The following is a 17,677-nucleotide window of genomic DNA, read 5'->3' as shown; positions in this document are numbered from 1 at the left end:
CTGATTAATTTTCTTTAATGTCACCTCAGTCCAAATATCTAGACCTGGCTAGCAGCGCGGGTTCTGGGGTCTGGATCATGGGTGGGGCACAGAATTCCCCCTGGCTTGCACTCACTGCAGGCTCTTAGAGCCAGATCTTAGGATGCTGGTTCCCAGGGACTGGTGAGGAGGCCTAGTGCGGGAGCTCACTCTGGCAGCGCGCACTCCCTGCAGACGTCTGGGAGCCTGCTGGGAGGTACTGCACTACTCACTAAAGGGCCACAGTGGTGGTGGTTCCATGTGGGTTATGGCTGGCAAGCACAGTTCTCTAGGTGTCCTCTGCCCTTTCTTATTGATAACTAGAGGCCCAGTGCACGAATTCATGCATGGGTGGGGTCCGTCCGGCCCCGCCCCCCATTGGGGTGGATCGGGGCTGGGCCTGTCAGGAGGAGGAGATGGCAGGAGGTTGGCCAGCCGGCCCACCCCGATCGAGGCCCGATCAAGGCCAGGCCAGCTGGGGGGAGGGGCCGTGGGCAATTGGCTGGCGGGCCCCGCCCCCGATTGGGGTGGAGGGGCTGATTGGGCACAGGGCCGGACGTGGGGAAGGGCTGTGGACGGTGGGCCAACCGGCCCCACTCCTGAATTGTGTAGAGGGTCCAGTCATGGGTGGAACTGGTGGGGCGAGGGGCTTCATGCCGATCGGGGTGGTGGAGGCTGATCAGGGGTGGGGCTGGCCATGGGGAGGGGCTATGGGCAGTGGGCCAGTCAGCTCTGCCCCTGATCAGGGTTGAGGGGCCAATTTGGGGTGGGGCCAGGCAGGGGGAGGGGCTGCAGGAGGTTGACTAGCTGGCCCTGCCCCCTAATTGGGTGGGGGGCAACAAGGGGCGGGCCAGCCAGGGTGGGGGTCTTCAGGTCGATTGGGGTGGTGGGGGCCCATTAGGGTTGGGGCTGGCTGGGGGGAGGGCTGCAGGAGGTTGGCCGGCTGGCCCCGACCACTATTGGGGTAGGGTGGTGATCAGGGGTGGGGCTGGCTGGGGGAGGGGTTGTGGGCCAATTGGGGTGGTGGGGGCCCATCAGGAGTGGGGCCAGTTTGGGGGAGGGGCTGCAGGAGGTTGGCTGGCAGACCCCACACCCCCTTTGGGCTGGCAGTGGGCATCATAGCAACCGGTTGTTCTGGTCGTTATGGCGTTCTGGTTGCTGGCTTTTTATATATATATATATAGATTGTCTCCTCAGCTGTGTCTAATTTGTTAATTCAGGGTGGATGTTCTCCGATTTAGTTGCTTTTCTGGCCTGGCCCTAGGAGGAGGTGCACAACACTGCTGCCTATTTGGCCGCCATTTTTTCTCTCTGGTTACTTTTTTCTATATATTCTATGCACTATCCCAGTCATTAGTCAACAGAGCCAAATATAAACAGTACAACGATAGAAATTTCTTTTGAGAGCCACATTTTTTAAACTTAAACTTACTCTAACGCCACTTCTTTAAAATAGACTCACCCAGGCCGTGGTATTTTGTGGGAGAGCCACACTCAAGGGGCCAAAGAGCTGCATCTGGCTTGAGAGCCACAGTTTGCCAACTACAGCACTAGCCAAACAAATAAATTGCTACTTTTTATTTTTTGTTAATCCTCACCCTAGGATATTTTTTCCATTGATTTTTACAGAGTGGAAGAGAGGGGAAGAGACATAGAGAAAATCATTGATGTGATCATCGATTGGTTGCCTCCTGCATGTGCCCCAATGGGCACCAGGGATTGAGATTGCAACCAAGGTACGTGCCCTTGACTGGAATAGAACCTGTAACCCTGCAGTCGGGCTGATACTCTCATCACTGAGCAAAACTGGCTAGGGAAAAATTGCCACTTTTTAATTATGCCAGGCTATTTCACATATCTGTGACTTTGTACATATTTTCCCCTTTGCCTTTCCTCTGTCCCAACTGTATCAATCTGATAAAATCTACCCTTTAAAGCTTAGATGTTTTTCACATAGAATTAATCATTTTCACATTGGTGTTATTATACTTACTTCATTTTATTTATAGTAATTTCCTTACATGTCTTTCTTGATCTTTTTAATAATTCTTTATTGTTGAAAGTATTACATATGGCCCCCTTTTCCCCCATTGACCCCCTCCAGCCTGCTCCCTGCCCCATGCCCTCACTGCCACATATATCCATGGACTCATCTGTGTCCATGGGCCATGCATATATGCATACAAGGTCCTTGTTTGATTACCTCCCACCCACTCCTCACACCCGCCTTCCCTCCAAGATTCCGCATTCTGTTTCATGCTTCCATGTCTCTGGATCCACTCTGTTCATCAGTTTATATTGTTATTTAGATTCCACATATGAGTGAGATCATGTGATACTTGTCTTTCTCTGACTGACTTATTTCACTTAGCATGATACTCTCCAGGTCCCTCCATGCTGTCTCCAAGGGTAAGAGATTCTTCTTATTACTGCTGCATAGTATTCCATGTTATAAATGTACCATAGCTTTTTTAAAAATATATATATTTTATTGATTTTTTTACAGAGAGGAAGGGAGAGGGATAGAGAGTTAGAAACATCAATGAGAGAAAAACATCGATCAGCTGCCTCCTGCACACCCCCTACTGGGGATGTGCCCGCAACCAAGGTACGTGCCCTTGACCAAAATCGAACCTGGGACCCTTCAGTCCACAGGCCGACGCTGTATCCACTGAGCCAAACTGGTTAGGGCTGTACCACAGCTTTTTTTATCCACTCATCTACTGATGGGCTTGTGGGTTGTTTCCAGATCTTAGCTATTGTAAATTGTGCTGCTATGAACATAGGGGTGCATACATTCTTTCTGATTGGTATTTCAGCTTTCTTAGGATATATTTCTAGAATTGGGATCACTGGGTCAAATGGCAGTTTTATATTTAATTTTTTGTGGAAACTCCATACTGTTTGCTGCACAAGTCTGCATTCCCACCAGCAGTATACTAGGGTTCCCTTTTCTCCATATCCTTGCCAGCACTTGTTATTTGTTGATGGTAGCCATTCTGATAGGTGTGAGGTGATACCTTATTGTCATTTTAATTTGCATTTCTCAGATGATCAGTGACTTTGAGCATTTTTTCTTATGTCTCTTGGCCATCTGTATGTCCACTTTGGAGAAGTGTCTATTTATGTCCTTTGCTCGTTTTTAAAATTGGATTGTTTGTCTTCCTTTTGTTAAGTTGTATGAGTACTTTATATTTTTTGGTTATTAACCCTTTTATCAGATGTATCATTGCCAAATATGTTCTCCCATACAGTGGGCTCCCTTTTCGTCTTGTTAATAGTTTCTTGTGCTGTGCAGAAGCTTTTTATTTTGATGGAGTCCCATTTGTTAATTTTCTCCTTAGTTTCCTTTGCCCTAGGACCGTGGTCAGCAAACTGCAACTCACGAGCCACATGCGGCTCTTTGGCCCCTTGAGTGTGGCTCTTCCACAAAATACCATGGCCTGGGCGAGTCTGTTTTGAAGAAGTGTCGTTATAAGAAGTTTAAGTTTAAAAAATTTGGCTCTCAAAAGAAATTTCAATCATTGTACTGTTGATATTTGGCTCTGTTGACTAATGAGTTTGCCGACCACTGCCCTAGGAGATGTATCTGTGAACATTGCTATGAGAGATGTCTGAGATTTTGCTGCCTATGGTTTCTTCTATGATTTTTATGGTTTCACAACTTATATTTAAGTCTGTTACCAATTGTGAGTTTATTCTTGTGTATGGTGTAAGTTTGGTGGTCTAGTTTCATTTTTTTTGCATGTTATCTGTCCAGTTTTCCCAACACTATTTATTTAAGAGACTCTATTGACTCCATTGTATGCTCTTGCCTCATTTGTCAAGTATTAATTGAGTGTAATGGCTTGGGTCGATCTTGGGGTTCTCTGATGTGTTCCATTGATCTATATGCCAGTTCATGTGCAAGAACCAGGCTGTTTGGATTACGGTGGTTTTGTAGTTTAACTTGAAATCTGGTATTGTGATTCCTCCAACTTTGTTGTTCTTTCTCAAGATTACTGCGGCTATTCGGGGTCTTTTTTGGTTCCATATAAAATTTTGGAGTACGGTATTTGTTCTAGATCTGTGAAATATGCTGCTGGTATTTTACTAGGGGTTTCATTGAGTCTGTAGATTACCTTGGGTAGTATGGACATTTTAATGATGTTGATTCTACCAATCCATGAACATGGTATATTCTTCCACTTGTTTCTTTCTTCTTCTATCTCTTTTTTCAATGCCCTATAGTTTTCTGAGTACAGGTCTCTTGTCTCCTTGGTTAAGTTTATTCCTAAGTATTTTAATTTTTTGTTGTTGCAGTGGTAAATGGGATGCTTGTTTAGTTTCTCTTTCTGAGAATTCCTTATTGGTGTATAAAAAAAGTCATAGATTTTTGGGTGTTGATTTTGTATCCTGCTACATTGCTAAATTCATTTATTAAATCTAGTAGTTTTTTGGTGGAGGGTTTAGGATTTTCTATGTACAATATCATGTCATCTGCGAATAAGGAGAGTTTACTTCCTCCTTTACAATTAGGATGCCTTTTATTTCTTCTTCTTGTCTGATCATTGTGGCTAGGACATCCAGTACTATGTTGACTAAGAGTGGTGAAAGTGGACATCTTTGTCTTGTTCTTATTCTTGGGGAAATGGTTTTACTGTTTGCCCATTGAGTATGATGTTTGCTGTAGGTTTGTGATATATGGCCTTTATCATGCTGAGATATGCTCCCTTTATTCCCACTTTGCTGAGAATATTTATCAAAAATGGGTGTTGGATTTTGTCGAATGCTTTTTCTGCATCTATTGATATGATCTTGTGATTTTGTCTTTCAGTTTGTTTGTTTCATGTTTATTGATTTGCCAATATTTTCCAGCCTTGCATCCCTGGAATAAGTCCCACTTGGTCATTGTGTATGATCTTTTCAATGTATTGATGGATGCAATTTGCTAATATTTTGTTGAGCTTTAGCATCTGTGTTCATCAGGAATATTGGCCTATAATTCTCTTTCTTTGTAGTGTCTATCTGTTTTTTTGGAATTAGGGTAATACTGGCCTTTTGATTGGAGCATTTAATCCATTTATATTTAAGGGCATTATTGATAGGGACTTATTTATTGCCATTTTAATTCTTTATGCCTAAGTTTCTCTCTCTATTTTGTCTTCTCATTATAGCAGTCCCTTTAGCATTTCTTGTAATGCTGGCTTGGTGGTGATGTACTCCTTTAGTCGTGTTTGTTTTTTGTTTGTTTGTTTGTTTTTCCAGAAAGCTCTTTATTTGACTGTCTATTTTGAATGATAGCATTGCTGGAAATAGTAATCTTGGTTTCAGATCCTTGTTTTCCATTACCTTGAGTACATTGTGCCATTTCCTCTGGCCTGTAGAATTTCTGATGAGAAATCAGGTGTCAGCCTATTGGAGCACCTTTGTAGGTGACAGTTTGCTTTTCTCTTGCTGCCTTTAAGATTCTCTCTTTGTCTTTAAGTTTTGGCATTTTAATTATGATGTGTCTGGGTGTGGGCCTGATTGGGTTCTTCTTGCTTAGGGTTCTCTGTGCCTCCTAGACTTGTGTGACTTTTTCCTTTACCAGGTTTGGGAAATTTTATGCCATTATTTCTTCAAACATATTCCCTACCCTTTTCTTCCTTTTTGTCTCTTCTGGCACACCTGTTATTTGAGTACTAGAGGCTCGGTGCATGACATTCGTGCACTGGGGAGGGGAGTGGTCCCTCAGCCCGGCCTGTGCCCTCTTACAGTCTGGGATCACTTGAGAGTTGTCAGACTGCCAGTTTAGGCCTGCTCCCCCTGGGCCTAAGCCAGCAGGTGGACATCCCCCGAGGGGTCTTTGGCACTGCTGCAGAGGTGGGAGAGGCTCCCGTCACCACTGCTGTGTTTGCCAGCCATGAGCCTGGCTTCTGGCTGAGCAGCACTCCCCCTGTGGGAGTGCACTGACCACCAGGAGGCAGTACCTGCATTGAGCATCTGTCCCCTGGTGGTCAGTGCATGTCATAGTGACAGGTCATTCTGATGTTTGGTTGATTTGCATATTAGGGTTTTATTATATAGAATTATTGCATTTCACATTGTCCCACAGCTCCCTTAAGATGTCCTCTGTTTTTTAATTGTTTTTTTCTTTTTGGTTCTCTGATTGAGTAATTTTTTTCAACTCTGTCTTCTAATTCACTGATTCAATCCTCAGCTTTCCCTAATCTACTGTGTATTCCTTCCAATGTGTTCCTTCCAATGTGTTTTTTATTTGTGCTATGTCATTCTTTATTTCTGTTTTCAGAGTTACTATATCCTTTCTCATCCTGTTGAGCATCTTTGCCATCATTATTCTGAACTCTACCCTCAGATAAATTTCTTATCTCTGTTTCATTTATCTCTTCTTCTGGAGAATTTATTGTTCTTTCATTTGAGGGTTGTTTCTTTGTCTCCTCATTTTGGCTGCCTGTTTGGGTTTGTGACTATGTATTATGTAGATTTTCTATGCCTCTCATTCTCTGGCGTCAAATGATGTTTCTGACTAATTAGATCAGGCAAAGATTCAAAGCCTACAGAGACCACCTCTGTCTACAGACTGATAGGATTTTGTCTTGAATCATCCACAGGTGTGGCAATAGTTTTTTTTCAACAGGGTGGGGAAATGGCTTATGCCTGGAGCTAATTGTAGTCTTTTAATGGGCCAGAGCAACTCCACACACTGTGGGACAAGGTGTTTTCCAAAAGGGTGGATCAACTGTCTTCCCCCCTCCAGGCAAGGTTGCCTTATAGCAAATGTCTGTGAGAAAGATGACCTCTGCAATATGAAGGTATGACTCAGCACAGGAAACCAGATGTCTGCCTTCTGAGCTCTAACCCCAGAGCCCCCATTCCTGGTTTTTGCTCACACAGCTCAAGTCCACGGTGCCCTTTCTCTGCTGGAGCACAAGGTGGAGGGCTCCACAGGGGATTTTGTGCATTGGCCCTTTAAGAGGGTGCCTGAATTCCAGCCATATTTCCCTGGCAGACAGCAACCTTACTGCTTTTCATAGCCATATGTTATGGGGGTACCCTTCTCAGTTCTGGTGCTATCTGCTGGTAGCCCAGCTTGGGCAGTAGACTCCAGAGTTCTCAATGGCAACCCTCCCCCCCACACAGCTGAGATATCTTTCTGGAACTTTAGTTGCTATCTGTGGGAGCCCAGCGGCTCTTTTGCGCCTCTGCTCCTCCTGCCATTCTCTATGCGGTCTTCACTTTCAGTTCTCGGTTATCAGGGTTCTCTCCAGCGAGTCTTCTGTTGATTATTCAGGGAGTTTTTCTGTATTCTTATTGTAATTCCAGATTGGTCCTGGGAGCATATCCGTGCAGCATCCACTTATTCCACCGCCATTTTTAATCTCCTGTCTTTCTTAATCTTTATCGGCTTCTACACTATGAGCTATGACCATGAAATTCTGTCTTATTCATCATATTCTAAGCACATAGTAGGATACTTTGTTTCCTTCCTAAGGAGATCACCTGTCTAGAATGTGTAGATATTATTCAGCAAATATTTATTTTTTTCATCCTCTGACTGTAGGTGATGTATATTCCCTGCTTTTTTATTCTGGCTTTGTAACTTGACTTTTTTTTTTTTTTTTTTTGGTCAATGGAATGTTAATGGATATGACTTCAACAGAGTCTTTCAATGTGTGTTGTCTAATTTTGCTTAGCTTTTGCATGCTGGTGACTTGCCATGAAAACAGGTAGATGAGAGATATATGAATATACCTTGATGTAACCTCAGACCCAATCTACCTGCAGCCTAAAGCAGAGCTGCTCAGCCCAGTGTAGATTAATCTAATCACAACCTGCAAACTTTTGATTTTAAAAATATATACTTATTGTTGTAAGCCAATGGAGATTTGGGGTAATTTATTTTGCTATTGCCTTAATGATACTTCTTTATTTTATAGATTTGAAAAGATCTGTAGCCAAAATAGTTGCGACATGAGCTCAGCAAGCATGTAACACTTGCTAAACTTAAAATGCTCTACCAAATGTTATGGGAGAGGCAAAGATTACTTCAGAGAAGCACATCCCATATAATAAAAGGCTAATATGCAAATTGTCCTCTCGGATGTTCCACCGACTGGGAGTTCAACCACTAGCTGTGACGTGCCCCAACCACCAGCTGGCGGAGCGGAATAAAGGAAGGCCCTGATCGGCCCTGATCACCGGCCAGGTCTAGGTTAACCTACCCGTGCAGGTAACCTAAGCATTAGCCTAGTGCAGTGGTCAGCCAACTCATTAGTCAACAGAGACAAATATCAACAGTACAACGATTGAAATTTCTTTTGAGAGCCAAATTTTTTAAACTTAAACTTCTTATAACGACACTTCTTCAAAATAGACTCGCCCAGGCCGTGGTATTTTGTGGAAGAGCCACACTCAAGGGGCCAAAGAGCCGCATGTGGCTTGCGAGCCGCAGTTTGCCGACCACTGGCCTAGTGCCTCACATATATCAGAGCTTCACATGATGAAGTCCATTATATTTTGAAAGGAGAAGGAAATGTTACTTTGCTAGGAAAATAATAAAAGCAAGTGCTTCTTCCCCCTTCTTCTACTTCTTCTTCTTTTTTTTTCTTTTATTCTGCTCAGGCTACTGTAATAAAATACTCATAGGCTCCATGGCTTAAACAACAGAAATTTATTTTCTCATAGTTTTAGAGGCTGTAAAGTCCAGATCAAAGTTCCAACAGGATTTAGTCTCTGGTGCTAGCCCTCTTCCTGGCTTGCAGATGTCCCCCTTCTCACTATGCCTCACATGGTTTTTCCTTGGTGCGTGTGCACAAAGAAAGAGAGGAAGAAGGAGAGGGAGGGATGGAGAAGGAATGCTTCAGCTCTGTGGTGTCTCCTTATAAGGACACTAATCCTATCATATCAGTGCCCCACTCCTTTAACCTTAATTACCTTCTTATAGACACCATCTCCAAGTACAGACACATTTAGAGATTGGTTTTCAACATACGAATTTGGTGGAGTGGGGACACAAACATTCAATTCATTACATTAAGCACAAGAATAGCTTAGCCCTGACTGGGTGGCTCAGTTGGTTGGAGCATGGTCCTGTACACCAAAAGGTTGCTGGTTTGCCTGGCCAGTGTTGCTTAATGGTTAAGTGTCGACCTATGAACCAGGAAATCATGGTTTGATCAGGGCATATGCCAGGGTTGCAGCCTCAATCCCTAGTAGGAGGCCTGCAAGAGGCAGCAGATCAGTGATTCTCTGTTATCATTGATGTTTCTATCTCTCTCTTCCTCTCTGAAAAAAAAAATACACACACACACACATACACACACACACACACACACACACACACACACACACACACACACACATATATTTAGAAAAAGGTTGCAGGTTCCATCCCCGGTCATGGAGCATTTCGGAGGCAGCTGATCAATGTTTATCTTACATCAATGTTTCTCTTTCTCTCTAAAAATCAATTTAAAAAAGCCCCATATCCCCTTGTGCAGTGGTCGGCAAACTCATTAGTCAACAGAGCCAAATATCAACAGTACAACGATTGAAATTTCTTTTGAGAGCCAAATATTTTAAACTTAAACTTCTTCTAATGCCACTTCTTCAAAACAGACTTGCCCAGGCCGTGGAAGAGCCACACTCAAGGGGCCAAAGAGCCGCATGTGGCTCGCGAGCCGCGGTTTGCCGACCACTGCCCTTGTGTGAGGATTAAAAAATAAAAAGGATAGCCTACTTTCATCCTATAAACTAGATTACTTTCTGCTATTGTATGCTTTTATGATACCAGGAATGTATCTCTTCTTCATAACCTTTATTATACTTCAAGTGATTAAATTGATGTTTATATTCTCTATGAGTGCATAAGAACCCAAAGATAGAGACTGTGTCTATGTTGTTCACTATCATAACCATAATAATAATTTTATGTTAACCTATAATTTATACTCAATAAATAAATATTTAAGTGAATATTTCATTAAAAATAGAAGTTGGTTAGTTTACTTTTCAAACAAGAGAATTAAGATGTTTCATATATCAATTTGACTAACTTTCAGAAAGTACTTCTTGAACATTTCCATTAGAAACGAAAGAGAGTAACTAATCCTGTTTGAGTCTAGAATGGAATTTCTTTCATGAATCATACCATGCAATACTCCTCCTTTTTGCTGAGAATACTAAAGTTCCAAATGGGAAAAAAAAAAAAGCCAAATGGGAAGCTAAATATTCCCTTATTACTAACTGGGAAAGCCAATCAGAAATCTCTTACCTGTCATTTCTACTCTACCCTCTTTCCACTGACTGACAAAAAATGAACTTCTTTGGTAAGCCCAGTTCACTTAGACATGGAGGCCTGATGGGTTATACTGCTTCCTCTTCACTGAATTTATGCTGGTTTCAATGCATGTAGAAGATACCTTATACACATGCTCCACTTAGTAAATGAAAGCTGAATTTCAAGGAGATTAAATAACTTTCCCAAAGTTATACAACTTAGTGAGTGGTAGAGCAAAGACTTGAGACCAGGACTGTCTGATTCACTGCTAAAGTCCTCAACCACTTTACCATTTGATGGACATTATAAATGAGTAATAAAGAAAGTGATTGGAAAAGATATGAGAAGATGATGGGGAAAGATTAATTTTTGAAAATACCTTGGAAGATACCTTCAATGAAAAGGCATAGATGATGAGAGGGCTCCAAACTACGAGAGGAGTTTAAGTAAATGTGCCAAGATAGTATGGTTGTGTAAGAGTGAATAAATTTGTGTGTTACCCCCCCCCTCCCCTCCCAGGAACTCAAATGATAGCTGAATTTGCACAGGTATGTAAGGGCCTAGTTATAGAGGCTGTTTATGACAGGCTGATTTCGCATTTCATTCTTTAGGTGGTAGAATGAAATTAAAGGCAGCTCTGTGGAAATCATATGATATGAGAGTGGAGGTCTTGCTGTGGGCATGAAGATCAGTTAGGAATTTGTTTCTACAGACCGAGTAAGAGAAGATTAATTGAGAAGTTGATGTGAGAACCAGAGTAACAGTAGAGGTAATTCTATCATAAGCCCAAGGTCACAAAGGTAATCAATGATAGATCCAGAGCTATAACCAGGTCTTCTGACTGCCATTCTAATCAATAGTCCATCCACTTAAAAAATATGTACCCAGAAAGCATTTTTAACTTTTGAAGAAAAATGACTTTGAAAATGTCACTCAACCTTCAAATCTCTATTTTTATTCAACATTGGATGGCAAGATATAAAGCATTAATTATTCATCATGTATTCAATGTTTAATTGCTAGTTAATAGCTCCTAATATATTTCAAGGAAATCAACTTGTTTGTTTACTTGGAAAATCAATTTCTGTAGATGAAGATGAAAATATGCCCTCAACTCTTTGAGTCATACTACAACTCTATTTCTTAATGTTACAGAAACCCAGGGCTGGAAGCAAGGACCATTCTGAGTTTTGTATAGCTTGAAGCTTATATAATTTCAGAGGGTGGTCTTTAAGAAAAATACACAAAATTATTAATATAAAATTATATCTTCAGAATAAGAAATATCACAATAAATTATTGGTTCTTTATGGATTTCCTGCTGAAATCTCTATTTACAGGATCTGCTTCAAACAAGTGCAGCCTTGCTTTTCCTTTATATTATACTCTCTGCAACTCTCAGCCTTCATAAGGGCCCTTGTACGTGAGGAACCTTAAAGCTTAAGCTTCATTTGATTCACATTAAACCCACCTCTGGTTAGAAGAAACCTTTGATTATTCTAGTCCAAACCTGCTAAATCATAATCCAACCCTTCAAGAATTCATATCTAAGATGACCTCACTATTGTTGTTTTTTTGCTGAAAGGACATTTCAGTATTACTTTTTTCCATAATTGTGACAGTTTTGCCCCTTCTTTCCCATGAAAGTTAACGCCTTAATATATACCAGTGAATTCCTTCTTCTCACTGCTTTACGTGATCCCTCATCAATTCTTTCTTGACCCATTGCAATATACACAGAGTGGCCAGACTATTATGACCACCTGACGTTTGTAGGCAAATTAACTATACTTTCGCAGTTACCAAGATAAAACGTCTCCAATTCGCACAGGAACATAAGGATTGGACAGTCAAGCATTGGAAAAAAGTCATGTGGTCCAATGAATCACGTTTCCAGTTGCATCATGCAGATGGCAGAGTGAGAATTTGGCAGAAACAGCATGAAAGCATGCACCCCACATGCATGAGTACAACCCTTCAAGCTGTTGGGTGCAGTGTTATAGTTTGGGGCATGTTTTCCTGGCATGATTTGGGCCCTTTAATTCATGTGGAACAACATCTGAATAGCACAACATACCTAAGTATCATTGCTGATCAAGTTCATCCTATCATGTTGATGGTGTATCCCAATGGAGATGGCTTCTTCCAAAAAGACAATGCGCCATGCCATGGTGCTCGTATTGTGCAGGAGTGGTTTCAAGAACATGAGGGAGACTTTGCCTTGCTTAGGTGGCCCCCACAATCACCAGATCTCAATCCAATTGAGCATTTGTGGGATGAAGTTCAAAGAGCCATCAGGCAGCTGGTTCCACAACCATCAAATCTCACAGAACTGGACATCAGGCATGGTGTCAGATTCCTCACATCACCTTTCAACATCTCATGGAATCAATGCCAAGAAGAATCGCCGCAGTATTGAAAGCAAAAGGTGGCCAACGAAGTACTGATGGGGTGGTCATAATAATCTGGCCACTCAGTATATTTCTTTGTTAATACTGCTTCTATCTCAAGCTTTATACAAAGTATGTCATTGTTTAAATGTCATTGTTTAAACAGTTAATTGCCTTTTTAAAAATTATGAGACAAAAGCTTTTGCATTTAAATACTATTTAATATTTTATGGTGTTCATTTATTCTTATAGACATGCATTCCATCTAATATCTTTTGGCTTTTCTTGTAATGCAGGTCTGCTGGAAATGAATTCCCTCAGCTTTTGTTTATCTGAAAATGATTTAGTTCACCCTCATTTTTAAGGATATTTTCACTGGATATTGAATATTGAGAGTTTTGTTCTCTCATCACTTTAAAGATTTCATTACTATCCCCCATGATTTCTGAGAAAAAGTCAATGATCATTCTTATTGTTGTTCTTTTGTATGTGTCATGGCTACTTTTCCTTTTTTGCTTTAAAGATTTTCTGTTTATGTTTGGTTTAGTTTAATTCTGAGTTGTTTTGGTATTTTTTCTTTTGACCAAAGACTCTAGAGCTCATTTTAAAGCAACATATTGCTGTGCTCTTCATATGCAATACAATACTAAATTCTCAGTCAATTGCTTTGTTGATGTCTATAGTCTTTACTCTTTGTTGATGTCTTTACTCTTCTTTAGCTGTTGATGATCTGATTTGGAAATTCACCAAACTCTTTTTATTTTATTTTATTTTACTATTAACATTTTGGGCAATTCACTATTCATTTGAATATCTGAGAGAGGAAAGACAAAGAATGGAACTCAAACTTAACACATTGCACACCAGTAGTTTTATTGCTAGCTTTACCCAGTGGCCAGATAAGTTTCTATTGAATGAGTACAGAAAACATTTTAAAGTATCATACTTTAAAACAATATTAGCTTTTAAGAACATGTGATAAATAACTTCAAAATGCAGAGTATTTAATTTTAAGGCGTGCCTTTAACATTTATATAAAGCACTGTGTAATATGAAAACATGAGAATGCTCATGATCTGCCTGCAATGTGTTGTTTGTACATTTTTAATATAACTGTTCTGTTGTTGGAGAAAATGGAAAATAATTTCATGGTTGTTTATAAATTTATCATAGTTATTCTTACAGAGTGACTACTTCTAATTTTTTGTTTAAAACCTTTAACATGTTCTGATAGAAGTTGGGAGATATACCAAACACAGTACAAATGCATAGCCCTATTGCATTTGAGAGTTAAATAAGATCAAATATGTTAGAAGTAGCTTGTATACCATAAAGCTTAATTCAAAATATTAAGGTGTTATCATTGTTGTTTTTTGAATTAGGAAACTGAAGTTTGTTTGTAATTCTTTTTTTAAAAAAAATATTTTATTGATTTTTTACAGAGAGGAAGGGAGAGGGATAGAGAGTTAGAAACATCGATGAGAGAGAAACATCAATCAGCTGCCTCCTGCACACTCCCTACTGGGTATGTGCCCGCAACCAAGGTACATGCCCTTGACCGGAATTGAACCTGGGACCCTTGAGTCCGCAGGCCGACGCTCTATCCACTGAGCCAAACCAGTTAGGGCAGGTTGTAATTCTTAATTGATTTATTGGACCTTGATACATGCTCCATACAGTTCCCAATCTAAAACACAAAAAGATCTGCTAGGTGATAAGGATTGAAAAAGCTGCTTGCATCACAGCCTGGCTTAGCTCAAAGCCTCTGCTCTGCATTTGGAGTCAGCAGCCTTAGAGATTGTGAATACTGTACCTACAAGTACTGAATGATGACACATGTCACTGTAAGAACTCCTAATATTTTAAATGTATGTACCCTTAAAATGCATGAACTTCTATTAAAATCCAGTTCTCTTAATTTTTATTACCAGGTAACCTTGGACGGGTGGACCAGGTCTCTGAGTTTGAATATGATTTGTTCATTAGGCCGGATACCTGTAATCCACGTTTCCGAGTCTGGTTCAACTTTACTGTTGAAAATGTGAAAGAATCACAGGTGAGGGAAATAGTGGATACCTTCAGTTTGGTTTCGGTAAGAAGATTATGTTTTTGTTTTAGGTTAGGAATATTAAAAAAGTCATGGCCATATTTGGACTGTATTGTTGTGCTTATATAACAGTGATACAGTTTTGTTTCAAGAGACATAGATAAATAGGTATAATATATTGTTTTTTGTTATCTAAAGATGATTAAATAATAAAAATAGATAACTGAGAACAAAAAGTATGCTTTAGAAACTGAAGCATTAACTTAATATGGTAGGCTTCCTTGAGAAATACAGTCAAACTATAGGATGTGAGTTGTATTATGTTTATTATGGTATGTTCTCTATATCATTTCTTCTATAAAAACCTGTAAATCATTATACAATTCTCACAGGGCCTCAGTTTCAGGAAAAGCTTTTCTTCTCCTATACAATAAGACGTTTATGTCATAAAAACAATATGATTCTTGTAACTCATTCTATTTTCCCTTTGCTTAGGCTGTTGGAAAACTCAGTCAATTTTATAGTCCTCTCTAATGATTTTGGAAAACTTTTTTGCTTGTGTTTCTGTGTACTGACTTTTCAAAAAATTCAGATCATAATAATCTGTGTTTAATCATGATTTCATTTACATTTTCTAACAGTGTATGATTTCATAATCCTGTTCAAATCTTCTTTGAATGGGAGAGTGTATTGATGAAAAGGGAACTAAATACATATGCTTTGAACAAACATGAAAATATAATTTTAAGAAATCAGTTATCATTCTGTTATACTGAGACAGCTAATCACGAAAGGCTTTGTATACATAGTGATATGACTTTTTTAAGCAGATGAATGCCTTCTTCATTCAGGGTCATCTATTTTTTAGTATATTTAGGAGAATGTGAGGTTGTTTAATTTCCTCTCTCAAGTCAATCTCTCCTGTTTGCTCTTTCACCTTCTTGCTTGCTTCTCTCTATTCCTTTCAACTGCAACTTGAATTGTGTGTCAGACAGTGGTCAACATCTGGAATTTAGGGACTCGGAGTCTTCCTTGACTCAGTGCTGTCATCCTGGCCCACTGGCTCCAGCAGAAGAGGGGTCAGGAACATCCACGTAACTTTACTGCTGATTCTCCCAATTCCCCACAACATCACTGACACAGGACTTCGTGTGTGTAATGTTTATTGAAGTTTGGGGTTTAACTGGAAGGAATTAAATTTATGGGAGAGCTCTGAACATTGTTAGCTACATATGATTTATCTCAGCATTTTAGGAGAACTGGGGGAAAAGTTATACCCTACACAGAGAGCTACTCAAGGATAAACTTGAGTTCCTACATTTGCTTCTGGGTTTTACTTCTCTTTCATGGGAAAAATCCTTTTTGGTGTTTTTTTTCCCCCCCTTTCATAGTAAGAGGAACAATATTTCTCTCTCCACCCACCTTAGAAAACCTATACTTTACCTACAGGAGCTTACCTGAACCTAGGATTGTCCAGCTTGTTCTATCAAGACAATTGATAATTCCAAAGTGCATTTACCAAAGTCTATGTTACTGAATCTTGAGAATGTAACTTACAGCAGAGGCTTTAACTAGATGTACTAATCTGAATCTTAGCTCTCTAAGTTTGGGTCTCCTATGAAGATCTCTACTATCATGAGATAAACACACAACCTCTTACTCTTCTGTAGGTGTTTCTGTGTCAGGTCAGTCAGTAACTTACAGTTGGCACATACACACACTACTGATAATTGTGAGACAATATAGTCAATTTATATGAAGGAGGGGGGAACATTTTATTAAAAGTGTTATAAGCCAGGATTTCTAAATTCATAAAGGAGATTAGTCTTTTCTTCTTTATGCACAGCATATGTGCATCCTTCAGCTTGCCTACTGCACACAAGAATCCACAAACTCCTCTGAAATGAGACCTATTACATTTCAATAAAAACAGCATTGTCTATCCTCATTATATCCTTGCTAAATAGAGACTTAGTGGAAACCCTGAAATTATAGTGCTTTTTAATTTTGGGCCATATTAAATTCCAACCCTAATTTTATAGTTATGTTTTTGTTGTTATTGTTTAAAATGTCTCTTCCAGAGTTATAAAATATTCATATTACATGTTAAAGTCATGCAGTCTATTTTCGTAGTCTTATTTACCAGTTCAATAAGCAAGTAACATGAATGTGTCCCGAGGGATTACTGAAATAAGACAGTTAGTACTTATTTTTAAAGTTGGAGGAACCAATATTTTCCCAGTCTTTTGGATTCTATCTTCATACCCAGTACTATTCTACCTTTGTTACAGTTAGAAATCATGAACATGTTTATCTGGTTTCCTGGAGCCTGATGCTTTATCAGCCTTTCTGTGGGCCATTGCTTCATCAACTATAATCACATTATATAGTTATGGAAATCTGTCTCAAGAAAGCATAAAGATCTGCTGGAAAGATACAGTATATATCTCTTGCTCACAGGATATTTGTTTTCATGGTTGTCTACATGAAAGAGAATGATTTTACTATTAATTTTGACTTGTGAGGTCTGTTTTCATAATGTCTCTTCTTGCAATCTTTTTCCATCTCTCCAATTTCCGTTAAAATGAGACCTGCATGAATGTAATCTAGTCAGGAACCTTATTTCAGGTTTGGTACTCACAGGCAAAGCAATATTAGTCATCAAAGACTGACTTCATTAAATGAATGTTAAAAATCACAGCATCAAATATACTGTATAAACAGGTCTAGCTTTTGGGTTACTTTTCTTTGTTTTTTGGAAGTGATAAAAACTTGGAGCATGCAGTGCTATATTGCAGGACTGGTATATAAACCTCCAAAAATAGTGGCTAACTAGTACATTTGTAAGAGACTATGAAAACTGAACATCCTTGTATCCTTTTCTCTCTGAAAAACCTGTATTAAATGTTCTTATGTGGAAATTTACTCTTGATGCAGCAGAACACTCATTCAATGTGCAAG

At 39.7% G+C, this 17,677-nt stretch overlaps 1 protein-coding gene across 1 annotated transcript in view; it reads left to right on the top strand.

Annotated features, from left to right (window-relative positions):
* AGBL4 (AGBL carboxypeptidase 4) overlaps positions 1–17,677 on the top strand; it is a gene marked incomplete at both ends in the record, with an annotated part of 953,795 nt that overhangs the window by 50,424 nt on the left and 885,694 nt on the right. The window contains one exon of the mRNA XM_079777856.1: positions 14,601–14,761. Coding sequence (XP_079633982.1) covers positions 14,601–14,761 — 161 coding nt within the window. The remainder of the gene's footprint in view (positions 1–14,600; positions 14,762–17,677) is intronic.

The sequence above is a fragment of the Cnephaeus nilssonii genome (genome assembly GCF_951640355.1).
Source record: "Cnephaeus nilssonii genome assembly, chromosome: 7".
NCBI lineage: Eukaryota > Metazoa > Chordata > Mammalia > Chiroptera > Vespertilionidae > Cnephaeus > Cnephaeus nilssonii.
The sequence above is the reverse complement of the archived record's forward strand: the minus strand, read 5'-3'. Positions and strand labels throughout refer to the sequence as shown.